The 24,889-nt window shown below is 38.3% G+C and overlaps 1 protein-coding gene across 5 annotated transcripts in view; it reads left to right on the forward strand.

Moving 5' to 3' along the window:
• Nucleotides 1–24,889, forward strand: part of SEPTIN10 (septin 10) — a 72,531-nt gene that overhangs the window by 42,581 nt on the left and 5,061 nt on the right. For all 5 annotated transcript variants that reach the window (XM_043604759.1, XM_043604755.1, XM_043604758.1 and 2 more), the window contains exons 7-9: nt 324–420; nt 1,609–1,777; nt 20,402–20,534. In XM_043604759.1, the coding sequence (XP_043460694.1) occupies nt 324–420; nt 1,609–1,777; nt 20,402–20,534 (399 nt within the window). The remainder of the gene's footprint in view (nt 1–323; nt 421–1,608; nt 1,778–20,401; nt 20,535–24,889) is intronic.

Below are 24,889 nucleotides of genomic sequence, written 5' to 3' on the forward strand. Positions count from 1 at the left end.
ACATTGTTTTTTAGAACCAAGATAATGTTGAGGGAAATTATACTAATACTAGAATTTTTTTTGTATTCCTATTACATAATACCTTGCATGTGGGGGATGCTCAATAAATAATTTTCTTTATAGGGCCTAAAATTTACTCTTAGAGAACAATTGGCACATATTCACTGCCAAGTTTTAAAATTGGAGGCATAGCAGGTCATTTGATTTTAATAACTTCATTATTTAGTAAATTTTCTCTAATCTGTTATTTTTATAAAACTTGTTTTAGTTAGCCATTTATCACAGTAATGTGAGATATGATTGATATCATGGTTCCTTTCCAGGGACATTTGCCATTTGCTGTTGTAGGAAGTATGGATGAGGTAAAAGTTGGAAATAAGGTGGTCAAAGCTCGCCAATACCCTTGGGGTGTTGTACAAGGTAAATGAAATGAATGATGACTAGGAATATGTATGTCACCTAACAGTCTGAAAGTAGCATTCAGTATATTCTGAGGTATTATTTATTTTGGGTTATGATTTGTTTATCAGGAGTGTGGAATGTGTTTTATTTTAGCATCACTCTGTAGAGGCTGGCAGAGCTTCTCTATTTTCTGCATGATCCCACACACATTTCGTATCTGGTGTGCCAAGACATTCAGATGGTAGAAAGCACTGGTCAGGTCCTTTGAACAGAATTTGAGGGTAAACACTAGTGTTTGAACATGATACATAAACTAATTACTAGGTAATTCTAGGCACAGTAAACCATCTTGTACATTTATATATTTTCACTCATCAAAGTATTACTATTTCTAAAACAAACTAGTCAGGCAATTAAGAAACTTTAGGATTTATCTAGCATTATAATGAATAAGTAATTAGTACTATCTGGTTCATTTACTTGTGGTGCTAATTAATGGGGAATGGATTACCTCTACTAGTACTGATTTCCCAGTGCTGCTTCTTTTTTAAATTGACAAATTTGTAATTAATAAAAATGTTGACAAAACTTAACATTTTTAATGTGTAAAAAATATACAAATAGTAATTGTACTTAAAACTATTCATTTCAGTAACACATTTATTTGTAGTCTTTGAGCCACTGTAAACAGATGAAGGACCATGTAAGGAGGACTCAGTGTATTTATTCATTAATTCTGTATCATGTCAAACATAGCATCATAAATGTGACATTGTATAAAAAGAATTTGATAATTATAGCATGTATAGGTGGTATCTTGAGTACTTTGAAGTTTTAGTAAGATAATGTTACAGACTCTTTTTAAGCACTTTGTGAAATGTCCTGAGGATGGTTTTGTAAATTGCTAATGAAATATTAGTGAAATAACTGGAGCATATGGTAACATAACGTAATGTATTTCTTTCCTGTTTATCTATTGCATACTAAATTTAAAGCAATCTCCCAGTCTGTTAATTTACATGCCTGTAATTCAGTGTATATAATTCAAGAGTTTCTTCCTTGGTTATTTATATAAAATAGTTGTAGGTAACTGATCATTTTACTGTTATTTCAAATGTGTTTTTATACATTAATTCATTCAACAAATGCTAACTGTGTGCCAGGAATTAAAAATTGGTGTTGCTGTTTTCTTGTTTTTCGGACTAGTGGAAAATGAAAACCACTGTGACTTTGTAAAGCTCCGAGAAATGCTTATTTGTACAAACATGGAGGATCTGCGAGAACAGACCCATACTAGGCATTATGAACTTTACAGGCGTTGCAAACTGGAGGAAATGGGCTTTACAGATGTGGGTCCAGAGAATAAGCCGCTCAGGTAAGGGGGGGGGGGGATTTCTCTGAGAAGCCAACCAAAGAGGAAGTTAGAACTATACTATGTTATATATCCAGGATGTTGGAGAATGTGGTTTTCAGAAATCAGGCAAACCATGAAGTAGAATCATTTCCTAATGATTAATTATTGTGCTTCTCAGATTAGTTGAGGCCTTCTTGCTTTTGAAGGGTCTCTAAGACCTCATCTGACTTGAAGTATTTAAGAAAGAACATGGGGCAAAAGCCCACTATCTCAGTACATGCTGAAATGAATAACTAAAGGAAAGAACTCTCATTATTTGGTTCTATGTTTGTATTTTTCTGAAAAAGATGAAAGTATATTTATCCTTTCTTCTAAAAGAAAGTTAGAATGTGCATCATAGTAAAACAAACAAAAAAAACACTTGGTTTTCCTCCTGATGAAAGTTTGGAATGACTTAAACTTAGGGAACTATCTTGTAAAGGAAAAATAAACGTGTTTGCAGGAAGTCAGAGATTAGACTTGTTTCTTAAAATATTTCAGTATAGTTATAAGAATTTTAGAGCCTGATGACCTTCTTGCTCAGTGATTATAGCATTCAATGTCATAGTAAACTTGCTGGGTAATTTTATATGCTGCCACATTCCTCACTTTTTTTTTTTCTTATTAAGATATGTAAACATGAAACTCTAATCCTTAACCTACTACATCAAATTTGATTTGATGTAGCATTCCAGAACAGTTTTTGCGTGGAGGAAAGCATGAGATCTTTAAGACAAACAGTCTTTAAAACTCTGTTATGGGACTAAGGATTCCTTTTCCATTTCATTATTTGCATTTCTGTCATTTCCCTGGCTGTTCCTATTTGCACTAGAGTAAACACAAAAGGAAGGAGGAGGAGAATGTTAAATCAATGCTGCTATTGCATATGACCTTTGGGAAGATTTAATAGATGAGGTTAAATTTTCAATTTTTTTTCTATCTATGGATTTAATTACTGTTTTAGCTTTAGTAGCATGATAAATTAAGAATTATATGTACTTAACCCCTCTCATCAATTTCAGGCATGCTGTGCTTCTGGTTATGGGTCAGTTCTGATAAAATTATTTTCTCTATTGAAGATCTGGCTTTGCCACTGTTTCCCAGATGAGACTTTACTTCTTATTCTTTAAAGTCTAAGGGTCAATTCAGAGGTCTCATTGGGGCGCCTGGGTGGTTCAGTCACCAAGTTGGTGGTTCAGTCAATCAAATTTGACTCTTGATTTCAGCTCAGATCATGATCTCAGTGTTGTGAGATCAAGCCTCACATCAGGCTCCTTGCTAAGCATGGAGCCTGCTTAGGATTCTTTCTCTCCCCCTTTCTTTGCCCCTCTCCCACTTGCATACACATTCTCTCTCTCTCTCTCTCTCAAAGTACATGAATAAATATGAAAAAAATTCAGAGGTCTCAATGTACATTACTAAGACATGGATCCTGAGTGAGAGCAAGTGGGACAGCATTGAAATACTCTGAAAAGAGGGATTCAGGTTGTCTGGTGGGTCAGTCATCAGGCATCTGTGAAAGATTAAGAAAGACAGGTTCAGAATTTCCAGGGATGGGCCAAAGGATCTACGTTTAAGTTAAAATTATCATTCAGTCATTTAGTAGATATTTACTCTTTGTCTCCCATCTGCCCCACACAGTGCTAGTCAATGGATATGTATGCACTGTGGGATTAAACAGAAACCCTGCCTTACAGAGTTTCTGGGGTAGAGGTGGGAGGAGGGTACTCTGGCCCTGTGTGGAAAATAGAGTCAGGATGACTGCTGTAGTAGTCCTGGTGAGACCAGAGAGGCTTGGATTAGGGTGGTAATGTAGAGGTGGCCAGAAACACATTACGACATCTAATTTGAAGGTAAAGTTAATAGGACTCATTGATGTTTCAGATATGGGATGTAGAGGACAGAGGAATCAAGGATAACTCTAGTCACTGTGGTTGACCTGAGAAATGGCTGAATGGTGGTAATGTTTACTAATATGAGCAAGGCTGGGGAAAGGGTCAATTTTAGGAGTTATGGTTGATAATTGAGAGGTTTGGGACATGTTAAATTTAAATTGCTTATTTAATATTACAGTGAAGAGTTTCAGTAGGTTCTTGCATAAATGAATCTAGTGCTTAGAGAGAAGTTAATGCTGAGATAATAATTTGGGAATCAACAGTGATTAACATTATGTAAAATCATAAATATTGTAAAGGTGTTTTCTCTTTGCAAGGCTCTGGGCTAAGTGCTGGGGATATAATACTGAATAAGATCCTGTAGACATGGCTGTCATGGAGTTTACATTCTTGTAGGGGAGGCCAAAATCAATAACTAATTCCACAATCACAGTTGTGAAATACACACTAAGGGAGAGATGTTATATTGGGGGGGTATCCTGGTTTAATGTGGAAAATTAGAGACTTTCTTGAGGCAGTTACTGTTTTGAGCTAATAATTTGGGGAAATAAGAGAAAGACATGAAAAGACTGTGTAAGCGGAGAGAATAACATTTTGAAGGCTGTAGGAAGGTCAGTGTAGCTGGAGAACAGACAAGTTGGGGGGCATAAGATTGAGAGAAGAGGTATATAGGAGTCAAACTGGGGAGGACCTGGTAAGGATTTGGGCTTTGTCCCAAGGGAAAGGCAGAACCATTCAAGGAGTTATATCATATTTGCATTTGAAATATCACTTTTAGCTATAATGCAAAGAAGGTATTAAAGGGGTATGCAAAGCTACTTTGGAGAGACCAGTGGGAGAGTAAAAGCAATGAAAATAGAACTAGATGTGCTTGCAAGATATCTAGAAGATGAAATTGAAAGAACTTAGTGATTGTTTGGGTGTAATGAGGTAAAGAAGCAGATGTCAGAAGATGCTAAAAAAAAGACTTCTGGTTTCCTAGTATTATGGTTTCATTGGCTAGGCAGATGGTTGTTGCTTTCATTGAGATAGTTATTTCTGGAAGAACTGGCTTTTTTTGTGGAGCAGCAGTGATGGCCATGATGGAGATCAAAAGCCTGGTTTGGGACCTGCTGACATGAGTTTCCCCTCAAACATCAAATAACAATGTTGATAGGCACTTTGGGTACTTCTCTGGAGCTCAGAGGAGAGGGCTGGGCCAAAGGAAAAAACTTAAGAGTTATCAGCATTTAGATGTTTAATTGAATGTATGGGTGTGGATGAGATTGCCTGGAGAGAGAAGTATATCTGGAAAGCAAGGTACCTTGGAAACAGACTTGAATCACTCTAATATTTTTCAGCCAGAGAAGCAGATAGAAGAGATTGAGAAGGCTTGGGCAGGAAAGCCAGCAGTGTCATGTCTTGGCAGCCAAATGTAGAGGGTTTCAGGAAGGAAGAGGTCAGCTGTGTTGAAGCTGAGGATCAAGTTCTTGCTGTAGAAGTATAGCAGTGTAATACAATCCAATTGCTTCCTTTACAGCTCTTTGAAAATGAAAACCACTCCGTCTAAAAGAAAAAAGGGCAATAGTTGGAAGACTACATTGGCCAAGACTTACAGATTCAAAGGGAAGGCTTAGAACAGGTAGAAACCAGTTTCATTCTATACTGGAAGTGGAGTGAATGAATTGAAACCATTTCCAGACTTTTAATTCTCTGCTTGACAATTTATAGCCCAGGAGAGAGTGTCCAAAGGCCTACCTTAGGACGTCTTGCCTCGTCTTGGCCAGAGTGGGCATGAATCTAATTAATTGTCCCATCATACGATATCCCCAGTGGGGAGAGGTAGCTCTCCAAAAGGTAATCAGGTAACAATACCAAAAGGAGGTATAGATAGATGGTGGGCAGTCGGAATCAAAGAGTGCTTAGAACATCTTTTTTTTTTTTTTTTTTTTTTTGAGCATATCTTCAGTCTGTGAAACATCCGCTCACAAATCAGAAGAAGAATGGAAAATTGGCAAAGGAGGTTCTTCAATTTATGCCAGATTTTAGATTGGATAGGGAACAAGCAAGAAAAGATGGGGAACTAGATCTCAGTGTAAGGAAGACCTCTGCCTGCATGGGTCCTCTGCCATCCTTAAGAGAGAAGAAATTTCTTACTGGATTTCTTGAGTCAGGCATGGCAGATGTTTCTTCTCTTGGTGTTTTCTCATTTGTGAATGAATTATCTGATAAAGCTTCTATAATTCAGTATAGCCTGATGTCTTAGGAAGGTTTTACAGCTTCAGGAAGTTATATTCTATTTTCTGGGCAATGTTTTCCATTTAATTTGGGGTGTATGTAAAAATAGTCACTGTGATTTGGTTGGCATATGAAATCCATCCCTATTATATCTATCAATAAAAAATAGTTCTATGAACCTGTTAGGATGACCTTTATTCTTCACTGCCATACCGTCAGCTTGTTTTCCACTTACATTTTATTGTGAACAGTTATGCTGAGTCATAGTTAGCATCCTAATCTCCCAACACTGTTCAGGTGCTTATCATGAGGTCCCAGTAAATGGCATTATACTCTCCTCTAGTCTTAATTAACTGATCTTTAGTTATTTAAGCTAGATCAGACATGCTTATAAAGCTCCTTAAATCCCCAAGTTATTTTAGATTAACATAACCACTCTTATTCCCCAAATTAATCATCTTTAACATTAGAGAATAGAAGGGGCCTATAGATTTGAGGGACCTATAGTTTTGAAAAGAAGATTTTTGTAGTATTTTGGAGTTGCTTAAGTGTTTGGCGTGATTTTTTGTGTTATAAAATTTGTGTCTTTGGAATTCTCAAGAAATAAATAACTTTTGCATTTAGTCTACAGCAGAAATGGAGAAAGTTCAGCAGGTTTATTAGAACTGTATATGAAACACAAAGAAATCCCAAGTGAAGGGACTGCAGTGATTTTCTTGATGAAAATGAATTTCTGAGAATTTTTTTTCTTCTTTGGTTTTCAACAGTGATACTTTAAGTATAGTAATATGTTGTGTTGAATATTCACAGCAAGCTACTTTTATATTAGAAAAAGCAAGAATTTTATATTAAAATAGCAAGAAAACCATTTTTTCATTTTCATTTAATGAATAAATCCATGATAGTAAACAGTGGTTGTCTTAGTTTTACAACACTAATAAATCATTCCCTTACAGATTTTCTAAGAGTTTCTTTATGACTTTTTGAAAGATAGTGCAGGTTTCTTTACTTACAATTGGCTTTTGGTTGTCAAAGTTGAAAAACCATATGACATGGTGGAAAATATGCAGGAGTAGTACATTTTTATCTTTAAAAAAACCCAAAAATCTGACCTGGTTCAATTTCCAACTTTCCTCTTACCAACTATGTTGCTTTGGGCAGATTACTTTACCTTTCTGAGCTTTAGTTTTATCTGTAAAACAGAGTATTAGTGCTTGATCTTCACAGATGGTATGGAAATTAGATAGATATGGGAATTACCAGAAAATTACCTTGCTGTTAGCAGCTATTCAACAAATGTTAGGTCTTTTCTCTTTACCAGGTAGATTTATTTTCTTCCTAAGCAACTCAAGTGCTTATGTATAAACAGATAATGAGAATTTTGAAAACAGTTTAAAATTCATTTAAATTCCACATATTATTTAAATCAAGTTTGTCATCAAAGACTATCAAATCCAATATGGGGCTGGTGAAATGTAGTGAGGTTTCTGACAATAGTGAAGGTAGCCTGATAGATTTAGAGGCTTCTTTAAAATAAGACCAAAACAGGGAGGAGCCAAGATTACAGAACAGCATGGAAGGCTTTTTGCATCTCACATCCATGAAATACAGCCAGATCAACACTAAACCATCCTGCACACCTAGAAAACTGATTGGAGGATTAACACAACAATCTGCACAACCTGAGCCACAGAACTCAGCAGGAATTCACCCCATAAGAAAGAGCAGAATGAAACAACAGCCAGAGACTTAATCAACACAGATAAAAGCAAGATGTCTGAACCAGAATTTAGAATCACGATAGTAAGAATACTAGCTGGGGTCAAAAATAGATTAGAATCCCTCCCTGAAGAGATAAAAGAAGTAAAAACTAGTCAGGATGAAATTAAAAAAATGTCATAACTGAGCTACAATCTCGAATGCCATGGTGGCAAGGATGGATGAGACAGAACGGCGAATCAATGATGTAGAGGACAAACTTATGGAGAATGATGAAGCAGAAAAAAAGAGGGAGACTAAGGCAATGAGCACGATTTAAGAATTAGAGAAATCAGTGACTCATTAAAAAGGAAAAAGATCAGAATCATAGGGGTCCCAGAAGATAAAGAGAGAGAAAAAGGGGTAGAAGGGTTATGTGAGCAAATCATAGCGGAAAACTTTGCTAACCTGGAGAAAGACACAGAAATCAAAACCCAGGAAGCACAGAAGACTCCCATCAGATTCAACAAAAACTGACCATCAACAAGGCATATCAAATTCACAAAATACTCAGGAAAGGAGAGGATCATGAAAGCATCAAGGGAAAAAAATCCTTAACCTACAAGGGAAGACAGATCAGGTTTGCAGCAGACCTATCCACAGAAACTTGGCAGGCCAGAAAGGAGTGGCAGAATATATTCAATGTGCTGAATTGGAAAAATATGCAGCTAAAAATTCTTTATCCATCAAGGCTGTCATTCAAAATAGAAGGAAAGATTAAAAGTTTCCCAAACAACAATTAAAGGAATTTGTGATCACTAAACCAGCCCTGAAAGAAATTTTAAGGGGGACTCTCTGAGGGGAGAAAAGACAAAATACCAGAAGCAACAAAGATTAGAAAGGACCAGAGAACACCACCAGAAACTCCAACTGTACAAGAAACACAATAGCAATAAACTCGTATCTTTCAGTACTCACTCTAAATGTCAATAGACTAAATGTTCCAATCAAAAGACATAAGGTAACAGACTGGATAAGAAAACAAGATCCATCTGTATGCTGTTTACAAGAGACCCACTTTAGACCTAAAGACACCTTCAGATTGAAAGTAAGGATGGAGTACCATCTAGCTAATGGTCAACAAAAGAAAGCCGGAGTAGCCATACTTATATCAGACAATCTAGACTTCAAAATAAAGACTGTAACAAGAGATGAAGAAGGGAATTATATCATAATTAAGGGGTCTATCCACCAAGAAGACCTAACAATTGTAAACATGTATGCTGCAAATGTGGGAGCACCCAAATATAAAAATCAATTAATCACAAACATAAAGAAACTCATTGATAATAATACCATGATAGTAGGGGACTTCAACACTTCACTTACAGCAATGGACAGATCATCTAAATATAAAATCAACAAGGAAGCAATGACTTTGAATGACACACTAGACCAGATGGACCTAACAGATATATTCAGAACATTTCATCCTAAATCAGCAGAATGTATATTCTTCTTCAGTGCACATGGAACGTTCTCCAGAATAGATCACATACTGGGACACAAATGAGCCCTCAACAAGTACAAAAAGATTGAGATCATACTGTGCATATTTTCAGACCATAACACTGAAACTCAAAATCAACCACAAGAAAAAATTTGGAAAGATAGCAAATACTTGGAGACTAAAGAACATCCTACTAAAGAATGAATGGGCTAACCAAGAAGTTAGAGAGGAAATTAAAAAGTACATGGAAGCCAATAAAAATGATAACACCACAGCCCAAAACCTCTGGGATGCAGCAAAGGTGGTCATAAGGGGGAAATATATAGCAATCCAGGCCTTCCTAAAGAAGGAAGAAAGCTCTCAGATACACAACCTAACCTTAAACCTTAAAGAGATGGGAAAAGAACAGCAACTAAAGCCCCAAACCAGAAGAAGACAGGAAATAATAAAGATTAAAGCAGAAGTCAATGCTATTGAAGCCAAAAAATCAGTAGAACAGATTGATGAAACCAGAAGCTGGTTCTTTGAAAGAATTAACAAAATTGATAAGCCCCTAGCCAGTTTGATCAAAAAGAAAAAGGAAAGGACCCGAATAAATAAAATCAAGAATGAAAGAAGAGAGATCACAACCAACACAGCAGGAATAAAAACAATAAGAGAATATTATGAGCATTTATATGCCAACAAAATGGGCAATCTGGAAGAAATGGACAAATTCCTAGAAACATATAAACTACCAAAACTGAAACAAGAAAAAATAAAAAATTTGAACAGATCCAAACCAGTAAAGAAATTGAATTAGTAATAAAAACATTCCCCCCAAACAAGAGTCTAGGGCCAGATGGCTTTCCAGGGGAATTCTACCAAACATTTAAGGAAGAGTTAACACCTATATTCTCTTGAAGCTGTTTCAAAAAATAGAAATGAAAGGAAAACTTCCAAACTCTTTCTATGAAGCCAGCATTACCTTGATTCCAGAACCAGACAGAGACCCCACTAAAAAGGAGAACTATAGACCAATTTCCCTCATGAACATGGGTGCAGAAATCCTCAACAAGATATTAGCCAACTGGATCCACCAATACATTAAAGAAATTATTCACCACAACCAAGTGGGATTTATACCTGGGATGCAGGGCTGGTTCAATATCCACAAAACAATGTGATTTATCACATCAATAAAAGAAAGAACAAGAACCACATGATCCTCTCAATAGATGCAGAGACAGCATTTGACAAAATACAACATCTTTTCTTGATAAAAACTCTGAAGAAAGTAGGGATAGAAGGATTATACCTTGAGATCATAAGAGACATATGTGAAAGACCCAACACTAATATCATCCTCAATGGGGAAAAACGGAGAGCTTTTCCCCTAAGGTCAGGAACACAACAGGGATATCCACTCTCGTCACGGTGACTCAACATAGAATTGGAAGTCTTAGCCTCAGCCATCAGACAACACAAAGAAATAAAAGCATCCAAATCGGCCAGGATGAGGTCAAACTTTCACTCTTTGCAGATGACATGATACTGTATACAGAAAACCCAAAAGATTCCACCAAAAAACTGCTAGAAGTGATCCATGAATTCAGCAAAGTGGCAGGATATAAAATCAATGCACAGAAATCAGTTGCATTCCTATATACCAACAATGAAGCAACAGAAAGAGAAATCAAGGGATCAGTCCCAATTGCACCAAAACCCATAAAATACCCAGGAAGAAATCTAACCAAAGAGGTGAAAAGTCTATACACTGAAAACTATGGAAAGCTTATGAAAGGAATTGAAGAAGATACCAAAAAATGGAAAAATATTCCATGCTCCTGGATAGGAAGAACAAATACTGTTAAAATGTCAATACTACCCAAAGCAATCTACATATTCAATGCAATACCTATCAAAATAACACCAGCAATCTTCACAGAGCTGGAACAAACAATCCAAAAATTTGAATGGAACCAGAAAAGACCCCAAATAGCCAAAGTAATCTTGAAGAAGAAAACTAAAGCAGGAGGCATCATAATCGCAGACTTCAAGTTGTATTACAAAGCTGTACTCATCAAGACAGTATGGTATTGGCACAAGAACAGACACTCAGATCAGTGAAACAGAATAGAGAACCCAGAAATGGACCCACAAACATATGGCCAACTAGTCTTTGACAAAGCAGGAAAATATCCAATGGAATAAAGATAGTCTCTTCAGCAAGTGGTGCTCGGAAAACTGGACAGCAACATGCAGAAAAATGAACCTGGACCACTTTCTTACACCATCCACAAAAATAAACTCAAAATGGAATGAAGAGCTAAATGTTAGACCGGAAGCCATCAAAATCCTCGAGGAGAAAGCAGGCAAAAACCTCTTTGACGTTGGCCACAGCAACTCCTTACTCAACATGACTCCAGAGGCAAGGGAAACAAAAGCAAAAAAGAACTATTGGGACCTCATCAAAATAAAAAGCTTGGGAGTTGCGGCAAGATGGCGGCTTAGGAGGATGCTGGGCTCACCGCACGTCCTGCTGATCACTTAGATTCCATCTACACCTGCCTAAATAACCCAGAAAACCGCCAGAGGATTAGCAGAACAGAGTCGCCGGAGCCAAATGCAGACGAGAGGCCCACGGAAGAGGGTAGGAAGGGCGGCGAGGCGGTGCGCGCTCCACGGACTGGCGGGAGGGAGCTGGGGCGGAGGGGCGGCTCGCCGGCCAAGCAGAGCCCCCGAGTCTGGCTTGCAAAAGCGGAGGGGCCTGACGGACTGTGTTCCGACAACAAGCGCGACTTAGCGTCTGGGAGGTCATAAGTTAACAGCTCTGCTCGGAAAGCGGGAAGGCTGGAGGACAAAGGGAGGGAGAGCTGCTGAGCCCCCTGACAACAGAGCTCAGTTTGGTGGGGAACAAAGGCGCTCACCAACGCCATCTCCCCCGCCCATCCCCCAGCCGAAATCCCAAAGGGAACTGGTTCCTGCCAGGGAACTTGCTCGCTCCGCGCAAACACCCAACTCTGCGCTTCGGCGGAGCCAAACCTCCTGCAGCGGATCTGACTCCCTCCCGCTGCCACAGGGCCCCTCCTGAAGTGGATCACCTAAGGAGAAGCGATCTAAGCCTGCCCCTCCTGCCCCCGAGCACCTTGCCTACCCACCCCAGCTAATACGCCAGATCCCCAGCATCACAAGCCTGGCAGGGTGCAAGTAGCCCAGACGAGCCACACCACCCCACAGTGAATCCCACCCCTAGGAGAGGGGAAGAGAAGGCACACACCAGTCTGACTGTGGCCCCAGCGGTGGGCTGGGGGCAGACATCAGGTCTGACTGCGGCCCCGCCCACCAACTCCAGGTATACACCACAGCACAGGGGAAGTGCCCTGCAGGTCCTCACCACGCCAGGGACTATCCAAAATGACCAAGCGGAAGAACTCCCCTCAGAAGAATCTCCAGGAAATAACAACAGCTAATGAGCTGATCAAAAAGGATTTAAATAATATAACAGAAAGTGAATTTAGAATAATAGTCATAAAATTAATCGCTGGGCTTGAAAACAGTATACAGGACAGCAGAGAATCTCTTGCTACAGAGATCAAGGGACTAAGGAACAGTCACGAGGAGCTGAAAAACGCTTTAAACGAAATGCATAACAAAATGGAAACCACCACAGCTCGGCTTGAAGAGGCAGAGGAGAGAATAGGTGAACTAGAAGATAAAGTTATGGAAAAAGAGGAAGCTGAGAAAAAGAGAGATAAAAAAATCCAGGAGTATGAGGGGAAAATTAGAGAACTAAGTGATACACTAAAAAGAAATAATATACGCATAATTGGTATCCCAGAGGAGGAAGAGAGAGGGAAAGGTGCTGAAGGGGTACTTGAAGAAATAATAGCTGAGAACTTCCCTGAACTGGGGAAGGAAAAAGGCATTGAAATCCAAGAGGCACAGAGAACTCCCTTCAGACGTAACTTGAATCGATCTTCTGCACGACATATCATAGTGAAACTGGCAAAATACAAGGATAAAGAGAAAATTCTGAAAGCAGCAAGGGGTAAACGTGCCCTCACATATAAAGGGAGACCTATAAGACTCGTGACTGATCTCTCTTTTGAAACTTGGCAGGCCAGAAAGAATTGGCACGAGATTTTCAGGGTGCTAGACAGAAAAAATATGCAGCCAAGAATCCTTTATCCAGCAAGTCTGTCATTTAGAATAGAAGGAGAGATAAAGGTCTTCCCAAACAAACAAAAACTGAAGGAATTTGTCACCACTAAACCAGCCCTACAAGAGATCTTAAGGGGGACCCTGTGAGACAAAGTCCCAGAGACATCACTATAAGCATAAAACATACAGACATCACAATGACTCTAAACCCGTATCTTTCTATAATAACGCTGAATGTAAATGGATTAAATGCGCCAACCAAAAGACATAGGGTATCAGAATGGATAAAAAAACAAGACCCATCTATTTGCTGTCTACAAGAGACTCATTTTAGACCTGAGGACACCTTTAGATTGAGAGTGAGGGGATGGAGAGCTATTTATCATGCTACTGGAAGCCAAAAGAAAGCTGGAGTAGCCATACTTATATCAGACAAACTAGACTTTAAATTAAAGTCTGTAACAAGAGATGAAGAAGGACATTATATAATAGTTACAGGGTCTATCCATCAGGAAGAGCTAACAATGATAAATGTCTATGCGCCGAATACCGGAGCCCCCAAATATATAAAACAATTACTCATAAACATAAGCAACCTTATTGATAAGAATGTGGTATTTGCAGGGGACTTTAATACACCACTTACAGAAATGGATAGATCATCTAGACACATGGTCAATAAAGAAACAAGGGCCCTGGGGTGCCTGGGTGGCGCAGTCGGTTAAGCGTCTGACTTCAGCCAGGTCACGATCTCGCGGTCCGTGAGTTCGAGCCCCGCGTCGGGCTCTGGGCTGATGGCTTGGAGCCTGGAGCCTGTTTCGGATGCTGTGTCTCCCTGTCTCTCTGCCCCTCCCCAGTTCATGCTCTGTTTCTCTCTGTCCCAAAAATAAATAAAAAACTTTGAAAAAAAAAAGTAAAAAAAAAAAAAAAAAAAAAAAAAAAGAAACAAGGGCCCTGAATGACACATTGGATCAGATGGACTTGACAGATATATTTAGAACTCTGCATCCCAAAGCAACAGAATATACTTTCTTCTCGAGTGCACATGGAACATTCACCAAGATAGTTCATATACTGGGTCACAAAACAGCCCTTCATAAGTTTACAAGAATTGAAATTATACCATGCTTACTTTCAGACCACAATGCTACGAAGCTTGAAATCAACCACAGAAAAAAGTCTGGAAAACCTCCAAAAGCATGGAGGTTAAAGAACACCCTACTAACGAATGAGTGGGTCAACCAGGCAATTAGAGAAGAAATTTAAAAAATATATGGAAACAAACGAAAATGAAAATACAACAATCCAAACACTTTGGGACGCAGCAAAGGCAGTCCTGAGAGGAACATACATTGCAATCCAGGCCTATCTCAAGAAACAAGAAAAATCCCAAATACAAAATCTAACAGCACACCTAAAGGAACTAGAAGCAGAACAGCAAAGGCAGCCTAAGCCCAGCAGAAGAAGAGAAATAATAAAGATCAGAGCAGAAATAAACAATATAGAAACTAAAAAAACTGTAGAGCAGATCAACGAAACCAAGAGTTGGTTTTTTGAAAAAATAAACAAAATTGACAAACCTCTAGCCAGGCTTCTCAAAAAGAAAAGGGAGATGACCCAAATAGATAAAATCATGAATGAAAATGGAATTATTACAACCAATCCCTCAGAGATACAAACAATTATCAGGGAATACTATGAAAACTTATATGCCAACAAATTGGACAACCTGGAAGAAATGGACAAATTCCTGAACACCCACACTCTTCCAAAACTCAATCAGGAGGAAAGAGAAAGCTTGAACAGACCCATAACCAGCGAAGAAATTGAATCGGTTATCAAAAATCTCCCAACAAATAAGAGTCCAGGACCAGATGGCTTCCCAGGGGAGTTCTACCAGACGTTTAAAGCAGAGATAATACCTATCCTTCTCAAGCTATTCCAAGAAATAGAAAGGGAAGGAAAACTTCCAGACTCATTCTATGAAGCCAGTATTACTTTGATTCCTAAACCAGACAGAGACCCAGTAAAAAAAGAGAACTACAGGCCAATATCCCTGATGAATATGGATGCAAAAATTCTCAATAAGATACTAGCAAATCGAATTCAACGGCATATAAAAAGAATTATTCACCATGATCAAGTGGGATTCATTCCTGGGATGCAGGGCTGGTTCAACATTCGCAAATCAATCAACGTGATACATCACATTAACAACAAAAAAAAGAGAAGAACCATATGATCCTGTCAATCGATGCAGAAAAGGCCTTCGACAAAATCCAGCACCCTTTCTTAATAAAAACCCTTGAGAAAGTCGGGATAGAAGGAACATACTTAAAGATCATAAAAGCCATTTATGAAAAGCCCACAGCTAACATCATCCTCAACGGGGAAAAACTGAGAGCTTTTTCCCTGAGATCAGGAACACGACAAGGATGCCCACTCTCACCGCTGCTGTTTAACATAGTGCTGGAAGTTCTAGCATCAGCAATCAGACAACAAAAGGAAATCAAAGGCATCAAAATTGGCAAAGATGAAGTCAAGCTTTCGCTTTTTGCAGATGACATGATATTATACATGGAAAATCCGATAGACTCCACCAAAAGTCTGCTAGAACTGATACATGAATTCAGCAAAGTTGCAGGATACAAAATCAATGTACAGAAATCAGTTGCATTCTTATACACTAACAATGAAGCAACAGAAAGACAAATAAAGAAACTGATCCCATTCACAATTGCACCAAGAAGCATAAAATACCTAGGAATAAATCTAACCAAAGATGTAAAGGATCTGTATGCTGAAAACTATAGAAAGCTTCTGAAGGAAATTGAAGAAGATTTAAAGAAATGGAAAGACATTCCCTGCTCATGGATTGGAAAAATAAATATTGTCAAAATGTCAATACTACCCAAAGCTATCTACACATTCAATGCAATCCCAATCAAAATTGCACCAGCATTCTTCTCGAAACTAGAACAAGCAATCCTAAAATTCATATGGAACCACAAAAGGCCCCGAATAGCCAAAGGAATTTTGAAGAAGAAGACCAAAGCAGGAGGCATCACAATCCCAGACTTTAGCCTCTACTACAAAGCTGTCATCATCAAGACAGCATGGTATTGGCACCAAAACAGACACATAGACCAATGGAATAGAATAGAAACCCCAGAACTAGACCCACAAACGTATGGCCAACTCATCTTTGACAAAGCAGGAAAGAACATCCAATGGAAAAAAGACAGCCTCTTTAACAAATGGTGCTGGGAGAACTGGACAGCAACATGCAGAAGGTTGAAACTAGACCACTTTCTCACACCATTCACAAAAATAAACTCAAAATGGATAAAGGACCTAAATGTGAGACAGGAAACCATCAAAACCTTAGAGGAGAAAGCAGGAAAAGACCTCTCTGACCTCAGCCGTAGCAATCTCTTACTCGACACATCCCCAAAGGCAAGGGAATTAAAAGCAAAAGTGAATTACTGGGACCTTATGAAGATAAAAAGCTTCTGCACAGCAAAGGAAACAACCAACAAAACTAAAAGGCAACCAACGGAATGGGAAAAGATATTCGCAAATGACATATCGGACAAAGGGCTAGTATCCAAAATCTATAAAGAGCTCACCAAACTCCACACCCGAAAAACAAATAACCCAGTGAAGAAATGGGCAGAAAACATGAATAGACACTTCTCTAAAGAAGACATCCGGATGGCCAACAGGCACATGAAAAGATGTTCAGCGTCGCTCCTTATCAGGGAAATACAAATCAAAACCACACTCAGGTATCACCTCACGCCAGTCAGAGTGGCCAAAATGAACAAATCAGGAGACTATAGATGCTGGAGAGGATGTGGAGAAACGGGAACCCTCTTGCACTGTTGGTGGGAATGCAAATTGGTGCAGCCACTCTGGAAAGCAGTGTGGAGGTTCCTCAGAAAATTAAAAATAGACCTACCCTATGACCCAGCAATAGCACTGCTAGGAATTTATCCAAGGGATACAGGAGCACTGATGCATAGGGCCACTTGTACCCCAATGTTCATAGCAGCACTCTCAACAATAGCCAAATTATGGAAAGAGCCTAAATGTCCATCAACTGATGAATGGATAAAGAAATTGTGGTTTATATATACAATGGAATATTACGTGGCAATGAGAAAAAATGAAATATGGCCTTTTGTAGCAACGTGGATGGAACTGGAGAGTGTGATGCTAAGTGAAATAAGCCATACAGAGAAAGACAGATACCATATGGTTTCACTCTTATGTGGATCCTGAGAAACTTAACAGGAACCCATGGGGGAGGGGAAGGAAAAAAAAAAAAGAGGTTAGAATGGGAGAGAGCCAAAGCATAAGAGACTGTTAAAAACTGAGAACAAACTGAGGGTTGATGGGGGGTGGGAGGGAGGAGAGGGTGGGTGATGGGTATTGAGGAGGGCACCTTTTGGGATGAGCACTGGGTGTTGTATGGAAACCAATTTGTCAATAAATTTCAGAAAAAAATAAAAATAAAAAAAAAATAAAAAGCTTCTGCACAGCAAAGGAAACAATCAGCAAAACTAAAAGGCAACTGATGGAATGGGGGGAAGATATTTGCAAATGACATATCAGATAAAGGGTTAGTATCCAAAATCTATAAACAGCTTATCAAACTGAACACCCCAAAAACAAATAATCCCGTGAAGAAATGGGCAAAAGACGTGAATAGACACTTCTCCAAAGAAGACATCCAGATGGCCATCCGACACATGAAAAAATGCTCAACATCATTCATCATCAGGGAAATACAAATCAAAACCACAATGAGTATATATGTACAATGGAGTATTACTCCAGAAGTAATGCGGAGTAATGAAATAATAAAGAATAATTCATTAATTATTCCGCAAGTAATGAGGAGTAGTGAATGAGTAAAGAATGAAATCTTGCCATTCGCAACTACGTGGGTAGAACTAGAGGGTATTAAGCTAAGCGAAATTAGTCAGAGAAAGACAAATATACAACTTCACTCATATGAGGACTTTAAGATACAAAACAGATGAACATAAGAGAAGGGAAGCAAAAATAATATAAAAACAGGGAGGGGGACAAAAACATAAGAGGCTCTTAAAAACGAAGAACAAACAGAGCATTGCTGGAGGGGTTGTGGGAGGAGGGGATGGGCTAAATGGGTAAGGAGCATTAAGGAATCTACTCCTGAAATCATTGTTGCACTGTATGCTAACTTAGATGTAAATTAAAAAAAATAAATAAAAATTAAAAAAATGTTTAAAGAACAAAAATAAGATGAGAGCAACCACAGAAAAGCAAAAAGCCTGGTAAAAAGTAAAATGTTCTTGAAATCTGGGACATTTATGTGCTTATCTAGGGCAGTTTGTACATTTTGCTTTTAAAGAAAGTGTTTAGGATCTTTTCCTCCTCAGAACACCTGCTTTGCATACCACACACAATAAGCCATAATAGCTGTTATGCAACATTTCTTACTCTATTTCTTCATGAACTTTTAAAATTCTATACTTGGAAGATTTATTTCTCCAGTTACAACATTTAAGATTGTAAAATGCCTTAATTTATCACATTTTATATCTATTTAGATGTAGTTTTTTTTTTTGTAAGCAGTAGAAATTTCTCACTGCAGCACAGCTGGAAGGTGCATTTGTGTTCCCTGTTAAATCTTTAGGATAGTCTCATAGTGAGTTGAAATGGAAGGGCTTGGCATTTCTGATGTATAAGAAGTACATCTGAAATGCTATAAGTAAGAAAGAGCAGCTAGGCATAGTGTTCCAGTACAGTCCTTTCTCTGGTTGGTTAAATCTGGCTCTACTTTCTGCCAATTTCTGTCACCAAATGAACATTTATTAAGAGACTGAAATGTCTAGAGAGCTTTGCTGTATAGTCACGTTACAAAGATAATGATCTATTAGAAGAGAGAGGCAGATAAGATATAAATGCCAAGGAAAAGGTACAAAGTGCCATGAGAATGCTTCAAAGGCACAGTTAGTTCCAATGGGGGAGACTAGGGGAGGCTTTAGAGAGGAAGTTGCATTTGAATTTGACCTTGAGAAGTAGAAGGTTAGATAGGTAGAATGAGGATTGAGAGGTGGGCAATAACATGGGAAGCACAGGAGACACATAAGCTAAAGCATGAAATTTGTGGTGTGTTTTAGGAACAACGAGTAGGCTGTTATGACTGGAACCTTAGGGCAGTAGATTTGTTTGTTAAGAGACAAATCTGGAGAGGCATCTGGGGTGGCTCCATTGGTTAAGCATCCAACTCTTGATTTCAGCTCAGGTCATGATCTCATAATCCCCTCGTCTGGCTCTGTGCTGACAGCAGGGAACCTGCTTGGGATTCTCTCTCCCTTTCTCTCTCTCTCCCTTCCCCCATCTCTCTCTTTTTCTGTCTCTGTCTCTCTCTTTCTCTCTCTCTCTCAAAGTAAATAAATAAAGTTTTTTTGTTTTAAAAGAGATGAATCTGGAAAGGTGGAATTAGGCCAGCTTGTGAAGTTTCTTGAGTGCTATTTAAAGGAGGTGGGACCTTATTCTGTAGATAACATAACTAGTGCAATGGAAAAAAAGATAAGATTTGTGGGACTTTTTGGAAAATCTTAGGAGTGAAAAGAAAGAAGAAAGTGAAAGAGGAACTAAAAGCCCAGAAATCAGTTATGATATTGCAATAGTGAAAGCAGAAAATGACCAAGATTGAGCTAGGATATCTGTAAAAATCAGAAGATTGGAATGAAATGATGTCAGGGGCACAGACTGAACTCCCAGACTTTGGTGATCAGGTAAGGTAAGGGTAGAGTCAAGGATGACTTCAAGACTTCAAGGTTTTCAGACACAGTGGTGCCAATTAACAAAGACTGAAAGAGGAATTCAGTTGGGGTAAAATTAGAATACTTCTTGTAAAGGGCTTATAAAAAGCAGAGATTTCAGAAGTCCAGTACTCTCTGTTAGCTGTGTCACTGGTGGCTTTTTATGTCTCATTGCTATAGGGAATGCCATGTTTTGGGTTGCTGTGTGTAAGAGGGTATTGGAAAGTATGGTATACTTATGAGGATTAATCCAAGATGTTTGACTGTTTGAAAGTTTCCTACATCGCTTTTTAACATGAGAGTACCACAAATAACTTTGTAGTCTTCAAGAGACCTATGAAGCCAAAAGACATGAATTTTATGGTGAACGTCAGAGGAAGGAAGAAGAAATGAAGCAGATGTTTGTGCAGCGAGTAAAGGAGAAAGAAGCCATATTGAAAGAAGCTGAAAGAGAGGCAAGTACACTGGTTTGATGTGATCTGCATTTGTTTTTTAGGTGTCCTGTTTGAGAGATTTATCTCAAGAATTTAGCTGAGATGCTTTTGGAGAGTACTTATTGTTCTTTAAAAAGTAGCTATTTTAACACATAGTCTTTGGATACAGACTTTTAAAAATCTGAAATCAAATAAAAATTTGGCTTTTTTGAGCAAATCGTCTTCCATTAGAAGTGGTTCTCCAAGGGGACTAGGTCACTAAGAGGTGTTTTAAGTATCTTAACTTTGTTATTTATTTATTTATTTATTTATGCATGCTTTAGTTAATATACAGTGCAATTATTGGTTTAGGAGTAGATTTCAGTGATTCATTACTTAAATACAACACCCATTGCTCATCACAACAAGTCCCCTCCTTAATACCCATCACCCATCTAGCCATCTCCCACCCACTTCCATCAACCCTTAGTTTGTTCTCTGTCGTTAGGAGTTTCTTGTGGTTTGTTTCCATCTCTTTTTCTTCCCCCTCCTTCCCATGTTCATCTGTTTTGTTTCTTAAATTCTACTTATGAGTGAAATCATATGGTATGCTTTTTGACTTTCTCTCATTGACTTATTTCGCTGTTTAGTAGATGCATTCTAGTTCCATCCACATTGTTGCAAATGACAAGATTTCATTCTTTTTGAGGCTGTGTGTGTGTGTGTGTGTGTGTGTGTGTGTTTGTGTATACACATACCACAGCTTCTTTATCCATTCATCAGTCGATGGACATTTGGGCTCTCTCCATAGTTTGGCTGTGGTTGATAGCACTGCTATGAACATGTACCCCTTGAATCAGTATTTTTGTATCCTTTGGGTAAATACCTAATAGTAAAATTATGGTCAACTAATCTTCAGCAAAGCAGGAAAGAATGTCTAATGGAATAAATACCTTAACTTTGAACCAGAAATGTTTTAGCTGTGGCTTAATAAAACCTTTCTTGAGAGTTCTTGAGAGCTGTTGGGGTGATGCCATGAAACAGGTAACTATGAAAACAATTAAGTAACTCTTCTGAGTTTGAACTCAGGCTTTCCAGACCAGTCAGGTGGTCAAATCACTTTTGGATAACCTTGGCACACATGTGCACATGCACACACAAACATTGCAGTTATTTCCATAGTTTTGTTTGCTTCTAGTTCTTCAAGCAACACTTTTAGTTTTATTTGAGTTAAACTATTTTCTATAGACCTAACTACAATGGCTACTTTTAAGTAAATGGCCACATTCAAGATGAGAGTCAAAAAGGATGAGTTCAAAAAGGAATTTCTAAGACAAAAATGTTAATACAAGTGAACTTGATAATACAAGATTTTCTGAATTATTTATATTTTTACAAATTTATTTTTTCAAGTATACTTGTAAGTAGTTTTATAAAATTAATAGTCTGATATCTCTTGTTTATAATTTGAATTTGAACTTTGTATTTTGAAAAAGTTCGAACAGGAAAGTGAAACTAAGGGTACCTACCTATGTCCCTCCCCACACCTAGATTTAGCAATGGGTGTTTTGCCACTTTTATTTTATATATATATATGTGTGTGTGTGTGTGTGTGTGTGTATGCATCTGGGAGAGAGGGGTATCCATTTTCCCTGGTCATCTGAAAGCTGGTTGTAGATATTATGACACTTTATCCGTAGGCACTTCAGTGTGCATCTCTGAAGTTAGGCACATTTTCTTCCATAACCATTGTACTAATATTACACCTAAGAAAATTAATGTGAATGCCATAATCTCACCTGATCTCCTGTCCACAGTTACATTTCCCCAGTTGTCCAAGATGGTCTTTTATTGTTTTTTTTTCTTTTATTTGTTTACAGATTTTTTAGTTTTTTATTTTTGAACTGGAATTCAGTTGTAGGTCTCATATCACATTCGGGTATTCTGTTTGTTTAGTCTCTTTTGTCCAAGAATAGTTCCCTAGTTTTGAGTTATTTTTAAGTATAAAAATTGAGGAAAGAGTTGTAATGATCAGGAAATGAGGATGCTGACTTTTTTTTCATTAGTAGATTCATCTTTAAGATAGAAGTAGAGTGAAACTATTTAAGAGTTTAATTCTTAGTTTTTCCAGTGAGGAGAAAAGATGTTAGAAGTGGTTTACAGTTGAGTTGTTTCTTTTTTTTTTTTTTTTTTTTTTCAGAGAGACAGAGACAGAGACAGAGAGAGTGAGCATGAGTGGTAGAGGGAGAGAGGAATCTTAAGAAGGCTCCACATTGATGTGGCGCTCAATCTCATGACCCCTGAGATCATGACCTGAGCTGATATCAAGAGTTGGATGCTTAGCCGACTGAGCCACCCAGGCGCCCCTATAGTTGAGTTTTTAATTTTTAAAATCCGATACAAGATTATCTTGTTTAAATGTGTGTTATTTAGGGGCGCCTGGGTGGCGCAGTCGGTTAGGCGTCCAACTTCAGCCAGGTCACGATCTCGCGGTCCGGGAGTTCGAGCCCCATGTCAGGCTCTGGGCTGATGGCTCAGAGCCTGGAGCCTGTTTCCGATTCTGTGTCATCCTCTCTCTCTGCCCCTCCCCCGTTCATGCTCTGTCTCTCTCTGTCCCAAAAATAAATAAACGTTGAAAAAAAAAATTAAAAAAAAAATGTGTGTTATTTAAAAGGAAATTGAAAATTCAGGGTTGAATTTCAAATCACATGGTTGAAAGAAAAAGAGAAAGACCGTTTGTCAGTAGATCCTTTATAGACTTTTATTTTTAATTTTTTAATGTTTATTTATTTATTTATTATTTTTTAATACAATTTATTGTCAAATTGGTTTCCATGCAACACCCAGTGTTCATCCCAACAGGTGCCCTCCTCCATGCCCATCACCCACTTTCCCCTCCCCCCTCATCAACCCTCAGTTTGTTCTCAGTATTTAAAAGTGTCTTATGGTTTGCCTCTCTCCCTCTGTAACTTTTTTTATCCCCTTCCCCTCCCCGATGGACTTCTGTTAAGTTTCTCAAGATCCACATGAGTGAAAACATAGGATATCTGTCCTTCTCTGACTTATTTCACTCAGCATAATACCTTCCAGTTCCATCCACATTGCTGCAAATGGCAAGAGTTCATTCTTTCGCATTGCCAAGTAGAATTCCATTGTATATATAAACCACATCTTCTTTATCCATTCATCAGTTGATGGACATTTAGGCTCTTTCCATAATTTGGCTGTTGTTGAAAGTGCTGCTATAAACATTGGGGTACATGTGCCTCTATGCATCAGCACTCCTGTATCCCTTGGGTAAATTCCTAGCAGTACTATTGCTGGATCATAGGGTATATCTATTTTTTTAATTTTTTTAGGAACCTCCATACTGTTGATTTAGTTTTGAGAGAGAGACAGAGTGTAAGTGGGGGAGGTACAGAGAAAGGGAGACACAGAATTCGAAGCAGGCTCCAGGCTCTGAGCTGTCCAGCACAGAACCCAACACGGGGTTTGAACTTATGAGCCATGAGATTATGACCTGAGCTGAAGTTGGATGCTTAACTGACTGAGCCACCCAGGTGCTCCCTAAATTTTTAACTATATAGCATTATAGGCAGTAGATTATAGGCAGTAGATTTTAACTATATAGCATTATAGGCAGAGAGTATAAGGGCCTCTCTTATTAATGTTACAAGGTACTTCATGGCTAGTTTTAATACTGTAAAGCCAGTATCATTAATACTTTAGAGTCAGGGTCAAAAAAACAGGAGACCTTCTGTGCTGTTGATAACTTCTCACCAATGCCCTTAAGACAGTACCACCAATATGCTATATCTTTTGTAAATACTGCTTCTGAGTATTTGAAATATGTTTGAATTACATAGTGGAACCATAAGTGAGTGCTTTATGTACATGGAATAGACTGCTGCTGTCAAAAGTTGTGAATTCCACATTATGTAAATAATAGTCATACCTATCTCTGCCTCCCTTTTTAAAACATTTTTCTTTTTGTAGTATTTCTGCAATTTTTAGTCAACTTCATGAATGATCTATGAAGTAGTCTATAACCTTTCAAGATATTTAACTATGCATATAGAGTATGCAGCCTACATTTAAGTAATCAGAGATGTCTTTATACGTGTCCTCTAAATCCACTCCTATACACATAATCTAAATCCACTCCTGTATCCTGTCTTTCCAGGCTTTACTCAGCTCCTCTCCCACATTTATAGAAGATACACACATACTCAGTTGTGACTCTATGTATACCATTGATTTGAATGACAACTAGATGAACCCCACTTTTTAATTTTTTTTTTCAACGTTTATTTATTTTTGGGACAGAGAGAGACAGAGCATGAACGGGGGAGGGGCAGAGAGAGAGGGAGACACAGAATCAGAAACAAGCTCCAGGC

This window comes from Prionailurus bengalensis, chromosome A3 (genome assembly GCF_016509475.1).
Source record: "Prionailurus bengalensis isolate Pbe53 chromosome A3, Fcat_Pben_1.1_paternal_pri, whole genome shotgun sequence".
Classification (NCBI taxonomy): Eukaryota; Metazoa; Chordata; class Mammalia; order Carnivora; family Felidae; genus Prionailurus; species Prionailurus bengalensis.